The sequence below is a fragment of the Ailuropoda melanoleuca genome, chromosome 1, assembly GCF_002007445.2.
Source record: "Ailuropoda melanoleuca isolate Jingjing chromosome 1, ASM200744v2, whole genome shotgun sequence".
NCBI lineage: Eukaryota > Metazoa > Chordata > Mammalia > Carnivora > Ursidae > Ailuropoda > Ailuropoda melanoleuca.
The window spans coordinates 79240626-79264796 of record NC_048218.1 but is presented as its reverse complement, the minus strand read 5'-3'; the positions used below and the strand labels follow the sequence as shown (position 1 = coordinate 79264796).

Sequence of the window (24171 nt, the reverse complement as noted above, 5' to 3'; positions counted from 1 at the left end):
TATTTGAGAGTGTGTCTCTCCTATATTTTTGGTGTTAAGATGTTTTTTTTTGTGGATCAACGTTGATGATAAATTAGAAAATAATAGTTGGGTTTTAGTGTGTATTGATTGTCCTTACTTGGCAAAATAAGAAGCTGGCAATTCTATGTTTGTTTTTTTCAAAAGATTAAGTAAACATTTACTGGTTGCAAATTCCAAAATCTGGGACTCTGGGCTGGCTGAAGATAGGTTCATTTTCTTAAAGGTCAGATGAATTCATTGACATAGGGCTGGAGGAGAGTTTCTCTTCCCATCTCAAAGACTGCTGTTTATTCGTCTGTGCTTCCTTCACGTTTCCATTCTCCTGTTCCGCACGTTAATCACCCACTAAATCCTCGGAGAGAGACCTGGTATCTCTGGCCCTTTAAATGGGGGCGTGGTATTCAGGGGCGGAGCAGGGTGCTGGGAGGAAAGCGGAAGCGTGGCCATCGGTGGTATATACTGCGCGTGCGTGAGGGTACAGCAGGGGGCGGGGTTACGGGGCCGGGGGTCCCGGGTGGAAGGGCCGCAAGCGCAGGTAATGAATCTCCCGGGAGCGGGCCAACCGGGTGGGGGACATTAGTGAGGAGCTGTCCCCTGGGCGGGAGGAGGACGCGCGCCGGGTTCCTGAGCCTCGGTCTTTTCCCGCGTGCGGCGGCGCGGCCTCGGAGGGGCTGACAGAGCACCCCGAGGCGGACTAACTGGACTGGGGCCCTCGGGCCGGGTGGGGTTGACTCTGGGGCGGAGAGGCGTGTCCTGCGTTTGGCCTGCAGTTGGGTCTGGCGGTTTCTAAGGTTCACAACGAATGTGGGGCCGAGGACAGGTGCACCCGCTTTCCCTGATTGTGAGACTAGGAGGCGGGTGATCACCCTTCTTCCCAGGACGGAACAGGTGTGCAACCCGCCTTTCGGGCCCAGCGCACAGGTGTGGGCTCGTCTGTCCCTCACAGATTGGGATGAGTGTGCTCCCCGAGTGTGAGGCCGAGGCCTAGATGAGGTGTCCACCTCTTAGGATTGGTGCACACCCTGTGAGGCTGGTTCCAGTTTGTCTCTGCCTGCAAGGTGTGCTCCAGAGTGAGAGCAGGAGGACAGATGGGTCTCTAAAGTTTGAGGCCACTCCTGTGTCCTGGTTAGTTCTTCAGGTGTGGTACCTGCGAAAAAAGGGAAACAGAGCTGCCTAAAGTGTTTGGGTGTGCTTCAAAGGGAGGGTAAGGTGGGATGAAGTAGGGTCAGTCAGGGAGGTTCCATGGCCATGGGTTATCAGGATCAGCTGGGAGCCTTCTTCAACTAGGCATGCCTCCTCCATAACCTCCTAATATCGGACTCCTATAGAATGGACCGGAAGGCTTGCATCCTCTGTATGCCCACCCTCTACCACACTCTTCCCTGACCACCCCTCCCGAAAAAAAAAAGAAAACACAAGCAAAACAATCATGGATATTGACTTGTGGCACCAACTCCAGATGTCTGTGATTGGGAGGTAATTACATGTCAGGTGTGTGGCACCAACTCTGGATGTCTGTGATTGGGAGGTAATTACATATCAGGTGTGTGTGTTTGAAGTCTAATACAAATGGGGATGGAGGATCTGCCTATGTTTGTGTAAGACATGGTTTGCTCATGGTTAAATTTAAGCGAAGAGTAGATACTGAATCCTCTGGTAAAGCTGGCCTGTTCCATAGAAAGCAGAGTAAAGATAAGTGGGGGGAAAATTCTGGTTGAACTATTGGCTTTATATTTCAAAGAGACGTATTTAAATGTGAAAAAATCCTTTCCAGATAATAGTGTGTTGATTATCCTTTATTTTCTTTTTATCTGGACCAGCATCAGCAGTTGGATGTTTTTTGTCTTCAGGATATTGAGGCATCATGGCACTTTTTAGCTATATTTCACTCCTTCATAAAGATGTCAGCCATTGTGATACCAAATGTCAGTTATGTATATGAATGAAAAGGGGGACGTTTTGAACTCAGGGAAGTATATTTAACTTTCCATCTGTTTATAGTTGTCGTAGAGATTAGACTGCCTCTTGAGCCACAGCCTCAGGTGTAACCTGTATATATTTGTGAGATCAAACTGTTCTAGTCTTAACTGAATCTTGAATTAATGTTTGAGTTATCTTCATTCTATCAGCCCCTGTGTTAACGTCTTCCCACATTAAAGAGAAAACTCCTGCCTTCAGTAGTTACAAATTCCAGGGAAGGACAATGATTGGCCGAATGGATACAAGAATGTCATGTGCTTACTCTTCTGGCTAGGTAGATAGCGTGTTTGATTGGCAGCACCACTAAAATTACTTGGTTGGAGTGGAGGAGGAGCAGTTTAACAAAGGAAAGATGGTGAAGGGGTGTTTTAACTGTAATCAGATTTGTTTTTCCTCTGCTGTTCAGCAAGAAGTTTCCTTGTGCTTTAAAAAAAAAAAAAAAATCTCGTGACTCCACATCCTTCTTGACCCCTAACCAAGAGAAGTTGAGGTGACAGTTAGTTGGAAGCTAATTAAGATGAGTCGGAAGGCCACCATCTACTCAACCCACAAATGAATGGAATCCTGTCTTCTGTGCATTTAACTTCTAAGAATTCACTCATACCAATTTAGTGAAGAAGAAAGGAGAATATGTCAGCCGACACAAGTCCCATGTGCTTCTTAGGAGAAGTCCTCTGAGCGGGGTGCCTTGAGGGGCAGGGAGTGTGGATCTTTGAAGAGTGATTCTTACAGGGATTTACTGGAAGCTGGAAAGAAGCGATTTTTTTTTCTCTTTCATTTATTTTACTTATACACATATAAAAACTGATGAATAATATTAGGTTTTATGTATAACATAGATATTCAGGGGCGCCTGGGTGGCACAGCGGTTAAGCGTCTGCCTTCGGCTCAGGGCATGATCCCGGCGTTATGGGATCGAACCCCACATCAGACTCTTCTGCTACGAGCCTGCTTCTTCCTCTCCCACTCCCCCTGCTTGTGTTCCCTCTCTCGCTGGCTGTCTCTATCTCTGTCAAATAAATAAATAAAATCTTTAAAAAAAAAAGATATTCAAAGACATAGTTCTTACTATTATTTCGTATATTGTCATGGGGAATTAGTTTTTTCTTTTTTAGAATGTGACTGAAGGTTGTGCCTGACAACTTGTAATAATAACTTAGTGACATAGTAAGCACCATGGAACAGGCAGTCTCAGGTACTCTTTTCCTCCACTTTTCTTTTTAACATTTATTCTGTATACACTTCCTAAATTTTAAATTTCTCTTCTCATTTAAATATTCACTAAGAGAAGAGAAAGAGAAACAGAGGTTTGGGCTTTTTCATAGTGGCAGCTCTGAGCATTGTGGGCCTGAATGTGCCTATTCTTGGAAAGAAACTCAGGCACCAAGTATGTATCTCATCCAAGTACATAGTAGCATTATATTTAACACAGAGTCTGTTTCTGAAGTCCATGAGTAAGGTGAAACTTGAGTACCCCTGAAAAGTACCTGGGAACGAGTCATGGTAGAGGCTGACCTATCTCTCAGGATGTGCAACACAGCCAATTTTTGCTCCATGTTAGAACTGCATGCTATTTGTTATTTTGAGCACAGATGAAATGGATCATTATGTATGAGGCATTCAAGAACTGAGACTGACCAAAAGGACAGCAGATTAACAATCTCCTATCCCATGCTCACCCTGAAGTGTGCAGTATTAAATAGAATAGTGTGCAGAGTCCCCATTTCTGTGTGAATTGTTTCTTTTTTTCTCTTTACCTTTGCTGAAGATAAGTTGAATTCCTGTAAATGGAATGGACATATACATTTCCACTGTTTTCATCTTGACTTTGTAGGTTGAATTAATGTAAAAGAACACAAAACATCTAAAATTGCGGAGTTTGTGTTTTGTTCTACATGAGCTAAATGATCATTAAAAAAAAATCAGTGTTAAGGATTGTAAAAAATCTCATCTAGGGGCGCCTGGGTGGCGCAGTCGTTAAACGTCTGCCTTCAGCTCAAGGTGTGATCCCAGCGTTCTGGGATCGAGCCCCACAACAGGCTTCTCCACTAGGAGCCTGCTTCTTCCTCTCCCACTCCCCCTGCTTGTGTTCCCTCTCTCGCTGGCTGTCTCTCTCTGTCAAATAAATAAATAAAATCTTAAAAAAAAAAAAATCTCATCTAGGTGCAAAGAATGGAACTTGCAAGGTGGGAGGCTTTTGGGGGCTAGAATGACTAACCCTATCTTATTTTGAATGACCAGAACTGTTATTTGAAGCCCTTGAAGCCAGTGATGCAGTGTTGCTTGGCTGCTTATGGGGGGATGAAGGGAGGGAAGGGTGGGTTGATTAGCACTAGGAATGCAGTGGTGAACAAGGCAGATCTGGTCTTTGCTCTCCTGGAACCTCTATTCCTTTCCTTCCTGAGGGAAGGCAGTGGTGGTTCAGACACTGAAAAAAATGATTGCAATGTGACAAGTTTAGTGAAGAAGGAGAACAATGTTATAAGTGCATATTAACAGGGAACCTAGTTCAGTTGAGCGGGACAAAACAAGGCTTTTTGAGGAAGCAAAGTTTTAGCTGATATGTGAGGGATGAATATGATCAGTATGACAAGCCTGATTACATAAAGATAGAGCTTAAGTATAACTTGGCTTACTATGGCATAGATTCCTGTAGGCTGTGAGTCAAATAATACCCTATGAAGCTAAACAGTTATAGGTAATAAAACTGATCCATTTAATTTGCAACACAGGTGTTAGTCTGTCTTCCAATTCTTGTGTTAATCAGCAAATATTTATTGAACGTGTACATATGTATGCAAATCAATGAGCCCAGTGTTGTGCAGTATACAAAGAAGCATGACTGCATTTCTTTTTTTTTTTTTTTTTTTTTTAAATTTTTATTTATTTGAGAGAATGAGAGAGAGAGCGCGCGCGAGAGAGCATGAGCATGGTAAGGGGCAGAGGGAGAAAGAGACTCCCCATTGAGCCAGAAGCCCATCTCTACTCAGGGCTTGATCTCCCCAGGATCATGACCCAAGCCAAAGGCAGATGCTCAGCCAACTGAGCCACCCAGGCACCCCGCATGGCTGCATTTCTGTTGTATAGTTGGGGACAAAAGACATAGCCACATGTTGAGTTAACTAATGACTCAATATGAGGAAAGCGCCAAGGTACTGTTCCTTTTCTTTTTTTTTTTTTTAATACACAGGCTGTGCTCTTTATTTTTTTTTCTTCTTTTTTTCCTTTTATAATAATTTTTTATTATGTTATGTTAGTCACCATACAGTATATCCTTAGTTTTTGATGTAATGTTCCGTGATCCATTATTTGCATATACTGTTCTAAAGAAGAAATGCATTCTGGATTCAGAGGATGCTTAGGGAAGGAAGGTGCCTGGAAGGAAGGAAAGAAGGAAGGAAGGAATGGAGATAAATAGAGAGGAAAAGGAAGGGGAAGGGTAACTAGTGTGAGCAGACATGGAAAGAAAGGGGAAGCTCTTCCTGAAGGACTCTGAATACAGGTTAATAAGTTTAGTTGCAAAGGAAGGTAAGGTCAGCTCATGTGATAATCTGGAATCGTAGGCTTAGATTTTGGAATTTTATTTTTTTTCTTTCAAGTTTTTATTTAAATTCTAGTTGTTTACCACAGAGTGTAATATTGGTTTCAGGAGTAGAATTCAGCGATTCATTACTTTCATACAACACCCAGTGCTCATCATAACAAATGCCCTCCTTAATACCCATCACCCATTTAGCCCATCCCCTGCCCACCTCCCTCCATCAACCCTTAGTTTGTTCTCTGTTGTTAAGAGTCCCTTATGGTTTGCTTCCCTCTCTCTCTTTTTCCCTCCCTTTCCATATGTTCATCTGTGTTGTTTCTTAAATGCCACATGAGTGAATCATATGGTATTTGTCTTTGACTGACTTATTTCACTTAGCATAATACACTCCATCTCCATCCACGTCATTGCAAATGGCAAGATTTTGTTTCTTTAATGACTAATATTCTATATATGTGTGCGCGCGCGTGTGTGTGTGTGTACACACACACACACACACGCCCCCCACATCTTTATCCATTCATCAGTCAGTGGACATTTGGGCTCTTTCCATAATTTGGCTATTATTGATAGTGCTGCTATAAAAACATTGGGGTGCATGTGCCCCTTTGAATCAGTATTTTTGTATCCTTTGGGTACTCAGTAGTGCAATTGCTGGGTTGTAAGGTAGTTCTGTTAACTTTTTGAGGAACCTCTGTACTGTTTTCCAGAGTGGCTGCATCAGTTTGCATTCCCACCAACAGTGTAAGAGGGTTCCCCTTTCTCTGCATCCTCGCCAACATTTGTTGTTTCCTGTGTTATTTTTAGCCATTCTGACGGGTATGAGGTGGTATCTCATCGTGGTTTTGATTTGTATTTCCCTGATGATGATTGATACTGAATATCTTTTCATGTGTCTGTTAGCGATCTGATTTCTTTTTTGGAGAAATGTCTGTTCATGTCTTCTGCCCATTTCTTAACTAGATTATTTTTTTGGGAGGTGTTGAATTTGATAAGTTCTTTGCAGATTTTGGATACTCCCTCTATCAGGTATGTCATTTGTAACTATCTTCTCCCATTCCATAGGTTGCCTTTTAATTTTTTTGATTGTTTCCTTCATTGTGCAGAAACTTTTTATTTTGATGAAGTCCTAAGAGTTTATTTTTGCTTTTGTTTTCCTTGCCTTTGACAAAGCATCTAGTAAGAAGTTACTATGGCTGAGGTCAAAGAGGTTTCTGCCTGTGTTCTCCTTTAGGATTTCAGTGGTTTCCTTTCTCACATTTAGGTCTTTCATCCATTTTGAATTTGTTTTTGTGTATGGTGTAAGAAAGTGGTCCAGTTTCATTCTTCTGCATGTAGCTGTCCAGTTTTCCCAACACCACTTGTTGAAGAGACTCTTTTTTCCATTGGATATTCTTTCCTGCTTTATCAAAGATTAGTTGGCTATAGAGTTGTGGGTGGAATTTGGAATTTTATACCTTAGGCATTAGGAGCTGTTCAAAATCAGTCCATTTATTAGAGAAAGAGAATAGAAAACATTCTTCTTTACAAAATAGAATACAATAGAAAACATTTTTCTTTACAAAACATGCCACAAGAAAACAAAACAAAGAAATGGAAGAAGAGAAATACTCAGATTGGGAAAGCCAGAAACAAAGTTGGAATGTAAAATTCTTTCCATATCATGATTTCATGATACCTTTATGGTAAGTTAAAACAAAACTTGATTCGACTCCCCATACTGTGAAAGTTGTCTCATATGACACTTTAGGAGGAAAAGAATGTCAGTGAATTAAATAGGATCCTGGAATTTGAGCAAGGTTGGGAAGGTCTGCCAAGGTAAAAATAAAACAACTACAACAAAGAATTGGTGGAAGAGTTCTGTATTAACCCAGCCTAATCTAGGTCCCATTCTGGAGTTCTATTCAGTTAGTCCTGGTTAAAATGGGGTCATTGATGTTTATATGATACATGTATTTATTTTTAAATAGTCCTTGGATCTATTATTAATTGGTTGGGAATAACCTTGTTAATTAAGAGGGAATAACTGTAAGAACTGTCAAGATGTCAGATAATCTTAGAACTATTTAAATATTTTAGCAGTGCTTAGAAGAGGACAAAATACTGGGTAATCATGATTCTATGACGTACATATTCCTGTCGCATTAATGTGATTTCATTCTGGGAGAGACTAAGAAACCATTGCTTTTAACTATTGCGTTGTCTGCAGGTACTGTCCAGCTTGGCATCCCCTTAATAACTATAGGAACACTGGATTGCAGGATGGGTGCGTGGAGAACTAGTTGTAGAATTTAGTCTCGAGAGGAAATTATCAGTAGTTTGTTGCCAGCCTTTGTACCGGGATAGCACTTAATGTTTTATCTGAAGGCAGTGTCTGCATCGTGTGTAATAGTAAGCGTCATATATGAAGCATCTCATCATTGGTCTGTGTAGTGGAATGAAGAGCTTGCTCAATAAGTATTTGGGCAACACCAAGTGATGAGGAAGGGATTAGTATTTCAGAATGTTGGCAATGTGGCCAGAAATAAATTAACTGAAGTTTGTTAGTGTAGTCATTTCCTATTCCTGCTGTAACAGATTACCTCAAATGTAGTAGCTTAAAAAAAAAATACAGATTTATCATTTTACAGTTCTTTAGTTCATTAGTTCACTAGACCAGCACTGGTCTTACTAGGCTAAAATCAAGCTGTGGCAGGGCTGGGGTCCTAGAGGCCCAAGTAGAGAATCCATTTCCTTGCCTTTGCAGCTTTCAGAGACTGCCTAAATTCCTTGGCTCCTGGCATCCTTCCTCCTTCAAAGCCTGCAATGTAGCATCTCTCTGACCCTGCTGCTTTTTTCTTTTTAAGATTTTATTTATTAGAGCACACGCAGGGGAAATGGCAGGCAGAGGAAGAAGCAGGCAGGGGGAGAAGCAAGCTCCCTGCTGAGCAGGGAGCCTGATGCAGGACTCCATCCCAGGGCCCTGGGATCATGACTAGAGCCAAAGGCAGATGCTTAACTGACTGAGCCACCCAGGCATCCCTCTGACCCTGCTTTGGTTGTCATATTTCTTCTCTGACACTCTCTTCTGCCTCCCTCTTCCACTTTTTAAGACCCTTGTGATTATAATGAGCCAACATAATTTGTGGAACTCCAGATCCTAATTTAATCACACGTAAGGTAACACAGTCACAGGTCCTTGGGCAATACTATCTTGCCTACCACAGGGAGATTCAGGCACAGCTTAATTTCTTTAAAAAAAAATTTTTTTTTAAGATTATTTATTTATTTATTTGACAGAGAGAGACAGCCAGCGAGAGAGGGAACACAAGCAGGGGGAGTGGGAGAGGAAGAAGCAGGCTCCCAGCTGAAGAGCCCGATGTGGGGTCGATCCCAGAACTCTGGGATCACGCCCTGAGCCAAAGGCAGATGCTTAACGACTGAGCCACCCAGGCGCCCCCAGGCACAGCTTAATTTCTAAACAATGTGGAGACACTGCTCTAGTGAACTCTCCTTTAAAAAAAAAAAATCTGAGCATGGTGATCTTTTAATTCTTAGGTCTATTTGGGTTGAATAAATTTGCTGACTAACATAAAGGTGTAATTGTTGGTAAGTGATAGAAGAGGAAGTTGATGTGAAAGCACAATTTTAGAATGACTTAGTAGTATATCACACTTATTTTCATAATTAGATGTTTTTCTGAAGCCTCTCTGATACTTTGCTGGGGGCTGGACTAGTCTTAGATAAAACCCCTACCATTTAACTCATGAAGAAACTTCTAATCTGAGAGCAGAAGTAAGTATATCCTTCCAGTAAGGATGATATGCTTAGCACTAGCTAGACCTTTACAAAAGTACTCGATCTTGTTTCAGGATCTTTAACTTTGGAAGAATTTGGAAGTCTTGAGGAAATTTTAAATAGTGAATATTCCTTGAAAACCAATTCTGTGTCCAGGCATTATTCTAAACGCTTTATAGTCATTATGTCGTTTGTTCCTCACAGTTGCTCTGCATTATAGGTAGTTGCATTCTGAGTGTCAGGACTCTCCGTTGTAAGTGATTAAAAAAAAAAAAAAAGTGTCGGGAGAGGATGCTGGCTAATGTAGCCAAATTGCCAGAATGCTGTGGCCAGAGCGAACATCATAGAAGACTGGAACAAGCGGTCCTGAGTGGTTATCAGGACACTCTTACCTCTTCTCTGGTTCTGTTTGTAGGTTGATTTTATTCTTGCTAGAGAGTCTGTTCTAGAATGTAAATTCTGTTAGTAGAGGTGGGTCTCCAGTGACATGTATAGTATGTGTTTAGTTGATATATATTGTATAAATGATCTCCTTTTCTGCAGAACAGGGTCAGGTAGAAGATGGGGGAGCTGCTCACCCTTACTATTCATTGTTTAGAGAACAGTGGAAGCAGCTTTCCCTCACCAGTTCCGTTTTAATGAATCCCGGTGAAGCACTGTGGCCACGTTATGCGCTCTCTGTTACTAGGGGAGTTTTGATTGGCAGCCTCCACAAGAACCACATGGTTTGAAGGAGCCCTTCCCCCAACAAGAGGTGCTGCTCTGGGCAAACAACACAAATGGCCACAATATTTCATCTTAAAAGATGTAGAAGTAGAGGGGCTCAGAAGGGGTAGACACATTGACCGAGGTCACAGATAGGAACTGGTAAAGCCCAGATTCAAACCTGATTTCAAGGGACTCTTGGGCTCATGTCGTTTGCACTTTGCCGGCATATCACAGTAACAGGAGCTCAGTGAAGTGAAGGTTGGAAATGGACTAGGGTAGCGTGGCAAGATGGTGCTCTTTCTTCAGGGGATGCTTGATCACTTAAAACTTCTCGAACATGGTATTGGTGCTCACTGATGCTGAGTCGCTCTGAGAACCTCTTAACTAACACCAGATAGGAGGTATAAAAAATTGTTTTACCTCTTGAGTTATTTTGCAGAGACCAATGTGAAGAATGAAATGTTTTCAGTTATTAAATCATTTAAATAAAAGTGGTTTTTTGGGGGTGTGGCTATTGTGGTCTTTTTCCATTACTATTTTTTTTTAATGTGTAAGAATAAAACTTAATAACTGTCCTCAGGAATCACTGAATGTGAATTAGATTATGCATATTTGCAAACATTCCTTGACTAACTGTAATCATTTTTGCTAAGGGGTACAATTAAGAGAACTCTGTTAAGAAGGAATTTGTCATGAGTCCATTCTGTCTTCTTTGAAGAAAGGCATATAAACGTTAATATTGCTTCTGCCCTTGGCTCACTGCAAAAGAAGTACCTTTAGTACCTGAGATTGGAAAGCTACTTTCAAATGTTGCCAGATACAGAGTGCCCTCAGTTATGTCTTCTATGAATGTATTCAGTATCATGTGTTTGTAAGACCGAGCTTTAGAGTCTATCTTCTGTAACATGTGAAAGAAATTAGTCTGTATTTGGTAATATACCAAATGTACTAGCTAGAAAAATTGGCTTCAGCTCTTTAAAAATCTGTCTTCGTAGTCTACATGTCTTACATACAGTATATATTCATTTCTTTTAATCTGATAAAAATGAAACTTCAAAGTGAAATTCATAAATACTAAAAGAGCTAATTAAAGAACTAATTGGATAAAATTGTCAGTAAATTTTGGGCATTTTTAAAAAAAATAATACCAGCAACTAATTTTCAACTCCTTTTTAAAAAATTAGTTCTTTCAGTGGCTTGTCAGCCTTTCTTTTGCCTTCACTTCATTAAGGAGTGGGATTGAGAGAAGTTCATATGGTGGGGAGGGTGGTGGGCAGTGGACAGTGTGTAGTTTGAAAAAGCTTCCCACAGAGAGTTACTGCATGTTGCTGGGTACTGTGGAAAACACCTAGTTTAGAAAACAAAATGACCTTTGTTTTTACTATCATTATTACTATGGCGTTATTTCTCTTTTCATATTTTTATTTCTTTATTTCTAAACAGGCAGAGCTAAGTGATGGACTTTTAAAAATTTGGCCACTTGTAGCCTAATTATAGCACAAACTAAAAACACTTAAAAACAATTTTTTTTTTAAAGATTTTTTATTTATTTATTCGACAGAGAGAGAGACAGCCAGCGAGAGAGGGAACACAAGCAGGGGGAGTGGGAGAGGAAGAAGCAGGCTCATAGCAGAAGAGCCTGATGTGGGGCTCGATCCCAGATCGCTGGGATCACGCCCTGAGCTGAAGGCAGACGCTTAACCGCTGTGCCACCCAGGCGCCCCTTAAAAACAAATTTAATCATTAAACTTATAATTATTTTTTCCTGAATATGTTTTTAGTTTTCTAGAGATTTTGCAGACAGTTGTTTTCTAGACAATTTTGCTAGTAAACAAGACTTGTTTCTTTTTAATACCACATTGTATCCTTTAGAGCTATGAAATATAAAAAAACATTTGCATACATTTCTTTTTCTTTAGTATTTCAGTTTTCTCTGAGAATGTCCATGCTTTTCTATGACTAGCTTTCTTCCTAGAAATCCCTAGTTGGCTGTGGTCTTATTTTATTCTGACATCGTTGTTGTCTCCCATAATAGATCTGAACACTTAGGTTTGCTAGTGTCATATTAAGTGGCTAGCTATCTGTCCTGGGTCCTGTGAGTCTTCACAGGCTCCCTGAGACATCTGGCGCTGGATGGATGCCAACAACAAAACTGATCTGTATGCTTTTCTCCAGGGGAACTGGAGATCTACTCTGAGGTTTGGGAGTGTGAGGGAGGGGTTCATTGCAGTTTTTGGCACCAGTTTACCCTCATGCTGTTAAAACATAAATCTGGATGGTACCAAGTCTAGTGGCTGAACTTACCCCAAGTTTATCACTATCACCACACTTAATGACTTTGGGTGGTGGGCCATTTCCCAGACTCCTGAGTTAGATGTTCCTCCTTTGTGCTCCCATAGAAACTCTCCCCCAATATCATACCTCAAACCATATTGATTTCTCTTTGCCTTACAATCAGATGATTGATGAACAGTTTCCACGAAAGTCTGATCAAGTAAGTCTTTGGAATGTCCAGTTGAGGAAATCCAAATAATGGATATTTTTTTCTATTTTGAAAAGAGATCATCATTCAGGTCATCATGATCTAAGGCCAGAAATCAAAACAAAACAAACAACTTGCTTGGATTGACTGAATTATAATTATAAGTAAATATGGAAAATGAACCAGACCATGAAAATGTGGAACAGAGCCTCTGTGCCAAGACTACTGAAGAAGAGCTGAATAAGTCTTTCAATCTTGAAGCTTCGCTTTCAAAATTCTCTTACATAGATCTGGACAAGGAACTGGAGTTCAAAAATGACCTGGTAAAATTCAGCTTTTGTTAAATGATAATGATGGTTAGAGCTATGACCTAAAGACTCAATCTGTCATCTTTGCTTGAATTAATAGAAGTCTCCGCACAGCTTTGTGAGATAATATCACTCTTCATTTGTGTACGTCATTACCATTTATGAAGCACTTCAGCATGTGTTCTCATTTGAGCCTCACACATCCAATAATCCATTTTACAGAGAAAGAAGCTGAAGTGCAGCTGGCTACGTTAAATGAATGCTCAAGATCATAGAGCTAGTGGTAGGTTTAGAAATCTTGTGCAGTGGTTTTTAAAAAATATTCTTTGAAAGTAGGCTCCACACCCAGCATGGGGCATGAACTCATGACCCGAAAATCAAGTCTCATGCTCTGTTGACTGAGCCAGCTGGGTGCCCTGTGTGCAGTGATTTTTTTTTTTCCCATTGATTTGATAGTAGTAAGTTTTTGTGACCAGGAGGATATTTAATCACAATTTGCTTGGCCTAATCGCTTCTCACCGTAATTTATGAAATCACTAAGAAATGCAATGTCAGACCTTTGTGTATTGCTTATGACCTGTTATATTGTTTTGTATTTTGCTTTCTACACTTAGAAAATCAGGGCTTGTCATGAGACATGCTGTTTTGTCCTGTTTAAGAATGCACATGTCGAAGTCCTTGATTAGAAGCTTTCTCGACAGGGCTGTCAAGATGGTGCAGTCAGTGCATATTTGTCTTTAATAATCAGTGAATATATGGATAGGATAGGAAACAATTCTCTAGTCTTTTGACCTGATCCTTCCTATTGTGGATATTGAGTTGGCTCTCTGCATGATCACTTTGGTGATATGTTTGTCTCTTAATTGGTGATGGTTCGAATAAATTTAAAAACCCTCACTATTCTAAGAGGGAAAGCAGCATTATATGAACATTAATTTCTTTTCTCTATTTAGATTGATGACAAGGAGTTTGATATTCCTCAAGTTGATACTCCTCCAACACTGGAAAGCATACTCAATGAGGTAAGTATATATTAATGATCACTGTCATTTTATGGAATTGATTTTAATGCTTTTGGGTTAATTATAGTGTATATATCTAGATCTGCACCATCTGGTATGGGAGCTGTTCTTTGACCTAATCAAGACCGAGTCTCTTGCCCCTTCCTAGTTTCCCAGTCTGGGTAGTTCCTGCTTCACTTCATTTCTACTGTGCAGCCAGAAATTTATTTTCAACTTTTTATTGAAGTGTAGCGTACATAGAGAAAAAGTGCACAAATTGTAAGTGTGTAGCTTGGTGAATTTTCACAAACTGAACGCCCTGTGCAATCAGAATAAAACATTGCTAACACCCCAGAACCTCTTCTTGTGCCCCTTTAGTATCTAACTCCAGGATAATCACAATCCTAACTTCTAGCATTGATCAGCTTTCTTGCTTTGAACTTCATATACATGGAATTACAGAGTTTGTGCTTTTGTGTGTCTGACTTGTTTACTTCAATGTTGTTTTTAGATTCATTCATATTTTTGTATGTAATTATTCATTCCCATACATAAAATTCTTTATGTGTATACCATTATTTATTCATTCTACTTTTGATGGGCTTTTGTGTAATTTCTCGTTTCTGGCTACTATGAAAAGTTGCTGTGAATATTATTCACGTCTTTAGGTGTGCATATACATATACACACACACGTTTCTGTTGGTTTTATACTTCGGAGTAGGTGTAGAATTGCTAGGTCATCAGATGCAGGTATGTTCAGCCTTAGTGGATACTGTCACAGGTCTTTTAAAGTGGTCAGAATAATGTATACTTCCAGCAGCCATATATGGGAGTTCTGATTACCACATCCTCAACTTTTGAATTTTGTCCTGAATTTTCACTTTATCCATTTAGTTCTTATAGGTGTGTAGTGATATCACATCATAGTTTTAATCTGAATTTCCCTGAACACTGATGAAATTGGGTGCCTTGACATAGGGTTGGGCCATTTGGATGTCTCTTTTGTGAATTGCCTTTTCTTGTCTTTTCTCACTTTTTTAAAAAATTTATTTCTAGGAATTCTTTATATATGATGTAAATAGGCCCTTTATTAGATATATGTATTGCAAATATCTTCTTCCATTTTGTGGGTTACTTTTTCACTCTATTAATGGTTTCTTTTGAGGGCAGAAGTTCTTAATGTAGTTCAGCTTATTTTGTTTTTCTATTGTGGTTAGTTTTTTTGTGTGTGTCTTGTTTTAAGAAAATTTTGAAAATTCCAAGGTCATGTTGATGCTATCTCATTTTGTTTTAAAATTTTTATTTTTCTGTCTTTCAAACTTAGATCCGCAATTCATCTTCAATTTTTTTTGTATGTGATGGTGTGAGGTGTGAACCAGCACCATTTACTGAAAAAAAATACTCTTTTCTGTGGTGTCACTTTTGTTTTAAATCAGGTGGTCATATATGTGTGGGTCTGATTCCATTGGTCTTTCTACACTTGCCCCAATATCACATTCCAATGTTTGATATAATAGGTTTTGATATCTAATAGTCGCAGATCTTTGTTGTTGCTCTTCAAGATTGCCTTGCTTATTCTTAGGCTTTCGCATTTCCAGGTAAATTTTAGAATCACTTTATTAGTTTACACACAAAGGCATACACACTGAAATTTGATAGGATTATGTAGATTTTACATTTTAGTGCAGGAAAATTGATATCTCTGCTGTGTAGATAGTAATTTTAAATTTAGCCTTATTGATAGGCTTCAGTTCTCTTGTTTCCTTCACTTTTTCTTTCATGTATTCTGTGAGCCCTCAACCCTGGCTTAATTTAACTGATCTGTTTTCTTTAATTACATCCCCAGGCTGCTTAAGAAAATCAAATAAGATTCTGATTGACCCTCTTGCTTAAGCCCTTGGTGCTGCAGTTCTAATTTCTGAATTATTTCCTTTCTCTTTGCCCTGTAGCAGTTGTTTCACTTTACAACTCTGAAGAGACAATCTCTCCTTGCTAATTCTAACCTTGTTCTTAGCAGACGTGTGTGTGTGTGTGTGTGTGTGTGTGTGTGTGTGTAGATATCTGAAAAGCGGTTAGAAATATGGGCCTAGGGGCGCCTGGGTGGCACAGCGGTTAAGTGTCTGCCTTCGGCTCAGGGCGTGATCCCGGCGTTGTGGGATCAAGCCCCACATCAGGCTCCTCCGCTATGAGCCTGCTTCTTCCTCTCCCACTCCCCCTGCTTGTATTCCCTCTCTCGCTGGCTGTCTCTATCTCTGTCAAATAAATAAATAAAATCTTTAAAAAAAAAAAAAAGAAATATGGGCCTAAACCTCGAGAAATGTTGATACTGAAGATACAGCTTTTGGAGTCATTAGAATAACATGGGACTAGAAGCTATAGGTATGGGTTAGCTTCTTCATATAGGAAGTGTGTGAAATTGGAAGAGAAGAGAGCTAAGAATATAATCCCAGGGAATAGTGCCAATTAGAAGTTGGGCTGAGGAGAAAATAAAGAACATGACTGGTAGAAGAGAACTCATAGGTTGGGAGGAGTAGCAGGAAAGAGATGTACTGGAAACCAAGGGAAGAGAAAGTTCCAAGAAGTAGGGAATAGTTAGTGGTGTTAAATGATGAGGAGGACAAGGACATGCTTACTGAAGATAGGCCAGTGGGTTTGGCTAGTACCTTCAGCAGAGGTGGTAGTCAGTAGCTAGCAATGGTGGAGAGAGTGGAGATGATGTGTTGAGATTGCCCTCATATGCACATTGGTGGAAATGGTAACGCAGAACATAGTCCAAGCAAAAGAGGAGTACGATCACAGCATTTTTCTTTAACATTTGTTGCTCAGAATCAACCTGTTCAAAGCTGAACTCCTCCTTCTGCTTTATCTGCCATTCGTCTGCTTTCTTAGCTTAGAAGTATCACCTTTTGCCTGGTTGTTCAAGATAGAAACCTTGGAATCCTCTCTGATTTCTCCCTTACCTCCCCACCTTCCAGCCCTGGCCATTTAAATGGTAACTGGGGACTTCGGGTTTTCTCAGTAATGTCTCTTTCATTTTTTCTTCTTTTGACCTCTTCTGCCATATTCTTAGGCTCCACTCTCCTCTTTTTCCTTGACATTGCCATACCTTCTTACTGGTTCTTAATAGTTTCCTTGCCTCAGTCTCCCCCAGGACCCTCATCTGTCTTCCTACTACCCCATTTAACTTTGTAAAAGGTGATTCCTGTCGTGTGTGCCTACTTCTTAAACATCTTAATTTCCTTCCTACTGTCTACTATATGTAGTACCCTAGTTCATTAAATGAGTGAGTACTGATTATATGTCTGGCATTGTACTGGGCACCAGGGAATATAGTGGTAGGCAAGGAGGACATGGGCCCTGCTGTCATCTGGCTTAATGGAAATATAAGGCTTTTTACAGTTTGGGTCCCAACTGATCTTTCTAGGATCTCTAACTTCTGCTCATGTATTTTAGGACTACTTCCTTTTCCAGGAGCAAAATCCATTTTATGAAGTCACTGTGTTTGTAGATGCTCTTTCAAGCTCAGGCTGCCTTTCTTCTGTTTGTCATATTTCTTATGGCATACTATTTGTAGTAAGGTGGTATTTGTTTTCTTCTAATTAGCCACTGGCTGTTAGTTAATTAGTAAAGCATCTATAGAGATTTGAAGTTTAAGAAGTATTCTGCTAACAATAATTTGCATAACTGCTCCTGCTTCTTCCTGCTACAAGGGAGAAATTTTTGCACTGAGTGTTATATGCAAACAATCATGGAACACTACATCAAAAGCTAATGATGTACTGTATGGTGACGAACATAACATAATAAAAAAAAAAAGAAATTGAAACTTTTGGAGTGAACTCTTTGTAGAGACAGGGCTCTATCTAGATTAATTTCCTTTCTATTCCTCTCTGGTTAATAACAGTGCATGGAAAAGAGATAGAAAAGCAGAAATAAGCACGTGAGTGTTTTCGAGAAACCCATTAATGCCTGTCTGACTTATAGGGTATTTGGAATTGTGAATTTATTGACCCATATTCTTCCAATTTAGACTGATGATGAAGATGAGTCTTTTGTTCTTGAGGATCCTACATTGTTAAACATTGATACTATTGATTCTCACTCCTATGATACTTCGTCTGTGGCAAGTTCAGATAGTGGTGACAGGACCAACTTAAAAAGGTAAGTATTCACTTAAATCACACTTGCATATGGTGGCGGTATTGATCATTTAAAATGTAACTATCTCTTTATGCTACAGTATGGTCTGCTGAAGCCCTACATAGGGAACAGAAGGCCCACTTGGGTGGAAATAATAGGCTTATTAAACCCTAAAGATTTTGGCACTATTGAGGGGAGAGGCTAAAATGTTGGATGCCATGACCACTGGCCTCTACACCCCCAATAGGAAGGCATAGTAACAGCCAGGGGCCCCCTGGAAGCAGTAGAGCCCTAGGAGGGAGCGTGAGTCAAATTTGGCACAGTGTCTGTGGTAGAAACATGGAGTTTAGTTCACCTTGCCACCATTATGCTCTCTGCACTCCCTATCCCCTTCCTCCCACTCTCTAAGGTCAGCTCCAGCATTCCTTCATTCCCTTGGAATGGGTTCAGAGGAGAATCACAAAATGATTAAAGATTTGGGAAAAGGACTTCTAACCCTAAATAACTTCATTTTGGCTGCTTTTCACCTCCCAAATTCTTGGAGAGCACATGAAAAGGAAAGCGAAGTGAAGGAAGCATAATGTAAATACTTTATTGAATTCATGTGTAATTTTAATGTTGATAAAGTCATGTGTATTTTTCCTTTCTTAAATTTTGCCTGTGTTAGTGCTGTCTTCTTTAGCTTGTCGACTCTTGTGGGGTAGGGACCATTGCTGGGTATATTAACCTGTTCATCACTATCTCCTACAAAAAGATAAATGTGTTTTTCCCTCCAGCTTTATTGAGGTATAACTGACATATAACATTAGGCAAATGTAACATGTACAGTGTGATTCTTTGATACACTATTTATTGTGAAATCATTACCACAATAAGGTTAGTTAACACCTTCATCACCTCACATAATTACCATTTCTGTTTTGGCAAGAACATTCAAGATCTACTCTTTTAGTAGCTTTCAAGTATATAACACGTTATTGTCAGCTATACTCCTCATGCTGTACATTAGATCCCCAGAACTTATTCATCTTACAACTTGAAGTTTGTACTCTTTGACCAACATCTCCACATTTCCCTCACTCCTCAGCCCCAGGTAACTACTGTTCTACTCTGGCTCTATGAGTTAGTCTTTTTTAAATTCCACATGTAAGTGAGATCATACAGTATTTGTCTCTTTCTGTGTGACTGACTTCATGTAACATAATGCCCTCAAGGTCCATTCATGTTGTCGCAAATGGCAGGATTTCCATCTTTATCATGGCTGAATAATACTCGTGTGTGTGTGTCTTCTTATCTTTACCCATTTGTCTGAAGGTGGACACTTGGATTATTTCCATATTTTGGCTATTGTGAATAATGTAGTAATGAACACGGCAGTGCTGATATCTCTTTGAGATAGTGATTTTGTTTTCTTTGGATATATACCCAGAAGTGGGATTGTTGGATCATATGGTAGTTCTGTTTTTAATTTTTGGGGGGAACTTCCATAATGTTTTCCACAGTGGCTGCACCAGTTTACATTCCCACCCACCAACGCACAAGGATTCTCTTTTCTCCACATCCTCACCAACACTTGTGATCGCTTGTCTTTTTTTTTTTTTTTTAAGATTTTACCTATTCATTTGAGAGTGAGAAAGAGAGAGATGGAGATAATGTATGTGCGTGTACGCATGAGCATGGGGTGGAGACAGGGAGAAGCAGAGTCCCTGCTGAGCAGGGAGCCCAATGTAGGGCTCAATCCCAGGATCCTGGGACCATGACCTGAGCCGAGAGCAGACGCCCAACTGACCGAGCCACCCACGCGCCCCTTTTATCCTTTTGATAATAGCCATTCCAATAGGCGATGTCTCATTGTGGTTTTGATTTGCATTTCCCTGATGATTAGTGATGCTAGACAGTTTTCCATGTACCTGTTGGTCGTGTGTATGTCTTCTTTGGAAAAATGTCTATTCAGATCCTCTTCCTATTTTTTAACTCAAATTGTTTGGGTTTTTTCTTTTTGCTATTGAGACAGTAGTCTCCCTTTTCCACAGTGGATACATTCATTCCAAGACCTCCAGTGGATGCCTGAAACTTGCAGATAGTAATGAATCCTATATAAACTATGTTTTTCCTGTATATACCTACAATAAAATTTAATTTATAAATAGACTATGATATTAACAACAACAACAATAAAGTAGAACAATTATAAGAATATACTGTAGTACAAGTTATGTGAATGTGGTCTCTCTTGAATATTTTATTGTACTATACCTACCCTTCTTATAATGTGTTGAGATCATAAAATGCCTATGTGATGAAGTGAGGTGAATGACATAGGCATGACATCACATTAGGCTACCCTATTGACCTTCTGACAATACCTCAGAAGCAGGATCATGTGCTTCTGGGCTGTGGTTGACCAGAACTAACTGAAACCATGCAGATAAGGGAGGATTGCTGTATTGTTTGGATATTAACCCCTTATCAGATAAATGGTTTACAAATATTTTCTACTATCCCGTGGGTTGTCTTTTCATTTTGTTGATTTTCTTTTGCTATGCAAAAGTTTTTTAGTTTGATATAGTCTCATTTATTTATACTTGGCTTTTGTTGATTGTGCTTTTGATGACCTATACAAAAAATCCATTGCCACGACCAGTGTCAAGGAGCTTTTTCCCTATGTTTTCTTCTAGGAGTTTTATGGTTTAGGTCTTATAGTTAAGTCTTTAACCCATTTAATCCCTAAAATTTTTATGAGTGGGGTAAGGTAAGGGTACAGTTTCATCTGCATGTGATTATCTAGTTTTCCCAACACCATTTATTAGAATTGTATTCTCTCCCCATCAAGTGTGTTTGATTTCATTGTCAAGTATTAGTTGAGTGTATATACAACTGTTTATTTCTGGGTTCTCAATTTTGTTCCATTGGTCTCTGTCAGTTTTTATGCCAGTACCATACTGATTTTTGTTTTGTTTTTTGTTTCATACTGTTGATAGCTTTGTAATATAGTTCGAAATCAGAAGGTGTAATGCCTCCAGCTTTGTTGTTCTTTCTTAAGATTGCTTTGGCTAATTGGGATCAGTCGTGTTTCTAAACACTAACAATGAAATATCTGAAAAAGGAATAAAATGATTCAATTTATAGTAGCATCAAAACAATAAAATAAGTTTATGAATAAGTTTAACCCAGGAAGTGAAAGAGCCGTACACTGGAATTTATAAGACATTGATGAAAGAAATTGAGGACACAAATAAATGGAAAAATGGCCCATATTCATGGATTAATATTGTTAAAGTGTCCATTCTCCCCCAAACCATCTGTAGATTCAGTGCAGTCTCTATCAAAATCCCAGTGGGACTTTTCACAAAAGTAGAAAATCCTAAAATTTGTATGGAACCATGATAACTCAAATGATAACTGGTCTCTACCTGCTTCAAAGATATGATGTCTTTAATGAATAAGTCACAGGAATAAAAGGCACAGCATAAGGAATACAATCAGTGATATTGTAATAGCAATGTAATGGGACAGCTGGTAGCTATACTTGCGGTGAGCAAAACAATGTATAAAGTTGTCAAATCGTTGAGTTGTATACCTGTAACTAATAATGTGTCAACTGTACTCAAAAAAACATATAGTATCTCTTTTTTTTTTTTTTTTGCCTTATTTAATGTCAGAACTCTTTTGCATAGGATCAGTCTGGACCCTGCTTACCATTTTGACCTACTCTCTAAGCACCCATACACCCATCCTCCTGGTCCATGCCTTTTGTGTACTTAACATTCCCCTCACACTGTGCACATATACATCTTCATATTTGTGTGTGCCTTTTTGTTGCCTTTCATACTCCTAGTTATCCATCAAGGCCAGGTCAGACATCTTTTGTCTATAGCTGTCCCTGATAGCCCCCTAATAAATAGGATTAAGCTCCTCTTTGTTTCATCTCTGTGGTGCTTTATCTATGTTCTTTCCTAACATTTATCTTTTAAGGTTAAGTCACTTATGGGGCGCCTGGGTGGCTCAGTCAGTTAAGCATCTGTGTTCAGCTCAGGTGGTGATCCTGGAGTCTGGGAATCAGCCTAGAGTTGCCTCGGGCTCCCTGCTCACTGGAGAGAGCTTCTCCTTCTACCCCTCCCCCTGCTCCTCTGCCTTCCTTCCCGCGCATGCATGCGCTCTCTCTGTCTCTCATAAAATCTTAAAAAATAAAAAAGATTAAATTATTTATTAGTCTCTCTAGCTAGGCTGCGAGGTCCTTGAGACTAGTAACCTTGACTGACTGACTTTTTTATCCTCAGAGCATACTTTCAGTCACATAGAAGAGGTGCTCAGTGTTTGGTAGAAAATTAAAAAATATTTTTTGTATGATGATGAGTTGGGTAAGTGAAAGGAGCTGTTAGTAGGAGCAGCAGAGAAAGAATGAGTGGAGAATTTGAGGTGCTTGGTGGAAGAATGAGAGAGGGCAGTTAAAGATAGGAGGGCAAGAAAGGTGGGCAAGGGTAGAAGGTCAATGGAGGTAATGTAGACATGCAGGGCAGGATAGACAACCTTCTGGTGAGTGGTAGAACCTCTTGCCATAGTTTAAGGTGGGTGAGGAACAGTTCGAATCAGTGAAAAAAGGAATGGTGGCTTTTTTCATTTTCCTGCTTGTGCTTTTCTGAGGTTCAAGGTAGGTTTAGTACAACATCTTAATGTAGGACTGTGGGACTCTCTATACCTCATTGCAAACAGAGCTAACGAATTACAGTCAGTGTTGTTTTCTACATTTCTACATTTCTTATTTTTATGTGTTTTATGTGTTTTTTGGACTTTCAAAGCTTTGAAAAAATTTTCAAAAATTTTTTTATGTTCTTAAACATTTTTCTTCTTTTTTTTCAAAAATTTTTTTATGTTCTTAAACATTTTTCTTCTTTTTTTTTTTTAATTTCTTTTTTTAGGAAGAAGAAATTACCTGATTCTTTTTCACTCCATGGGTCAGTTATGCGACATTCACTTTTGAAGGGAATTTCTGCCCAGATAGTGTCTGCAGCTGTAAGTATTTTGTTCTCTTCCCCAGCTTTGTAACCTGCAATGGATAATGAAGTAGGAATGAACATAAAACAAAGCACAGCACTTCTCTTGGCCCGAGGCTTAAAAAAAAAATAGAATCTGGCTTTCATGGGTTTTGTGTGATTGTTTTTGACTCATAAGACATGGCTACACATCTTGACGTAGAAATTAGTGCAGCCATGAAATAAAGGTCTGCTCAGAGTCTCTGGTGTGCCTAAATGAAATATGGCAGCAAGCCTAAAAGGAACACTATCTGCCTTTTCTTTAAATTCCTTTTTAGTTTAGTTGCCATCTTGTGTATTTGGTTGAGTTAGAATACCTTTTTTTTTTTTAGTCTTTTCATATGGAGAAATGATTGATCAGAATCTTTTACAACTGAGTGATTTTCTTGTAATTCACAAAACTCTTTTCATGTACCTTATTTTATTTACTCTTACAACTTTGAAAGTAAGGAAAGCCATATCCTGTTTTACAAATGAGAAGAGAGGCTCAGAGAGGTGATATATTAACTTGTCTTACATCATTGGGTTAGGAGATAGCAGAACAATTACTCAAAATTGGGGTTTCTGGCTCCAGCTGCAGTGCTGCTTTGTTGTGAAAGGGAGGTGGTACTGGTGAATGTGGCTGGTGTGTAATGGCTGGAACAAAGTAGCTGTGGTCTTTTTTGAAAACTTTTTAGAGCACTGAGTTGATGCAGAAATATTTAATAGGTCATCAAGACAGTAGATGCTGATTCTGTTATGTTTTGTCAAATTTTCCTTTGACCTCAAAGCCTGTAATTCTATGTGGTCTTTCAGTTTTAGTTTTCTGAATTCATTGTGTAGATCTTATGTATATTGTGATGATGACAAAGATGACATATTCATATCCCAGGAACTTTGACTTTTTTAATGTTTCCATGGAGTTTAATTGATATTTTGCATATTCAGTTTGGACAAAGTTTTAATTTTCCAGAAGGGTAAGAGCTTGATACAGGAGTGGCATCACGACATCATAACCACATTGCAGTTGTCAGATTTATCCAAGAAAGCTTTTGTTGTAGAAACCAAACCAACCCAACAAAAAAAGCAAAAAAGAAAGAAAGTGTTCTCTCTGGGCAATTGGTACACCCTGACCCAGCTCATATATCATGAAGTCAATTTAAATAGAGAGATAGTCAAGCCATGGAGGGAACCTGGGC

At 39.4% G+C, this 24171-nt stretch overlaps 1 protein-coding gene across 4 annotated transcripts in view; it reads left to right on the top strand.

The window, feature by feature from the left end:
- Window positions 1-488: 488 nt before the first annotated feature.
- The window catches only part of VPS8 (VPS8 subunit of CORVET complex), a 234791-nt gene continuing 211108 nt past the window's right edge, over window positions 489-24171 (top strand). For 3 of the 4 annotated variants that reach the window (XM_019795771.2, XM_011220314.2, XM_034661730.1), the window contains exons 1-5: window positions 489-556; window positions 12587-12832; window positions 13771-13839; window positions 17851-17981; window positions 22880-22973. In XM_019795771.2, coding sequence (XP_019651330.1) covers window positions 12680-12832; window positions 13771-13839; window positions 17851-17981; window positions 22880-22973 — 447 coding nt within the window. In that variant the 5' untranslated portion in view covers window positions 489-556; window positions 12587-12679. Of the gene's footprint in view, window positions 557-1528; window positions 1550-12586; window positions 12833-13770; window positions 13840-17850; window positions 17982-22879; window positions 22974-24171 lie in introns of those variants that run through there. The other variant, XM_034661727.1, reaches the window with a different exon arrangement.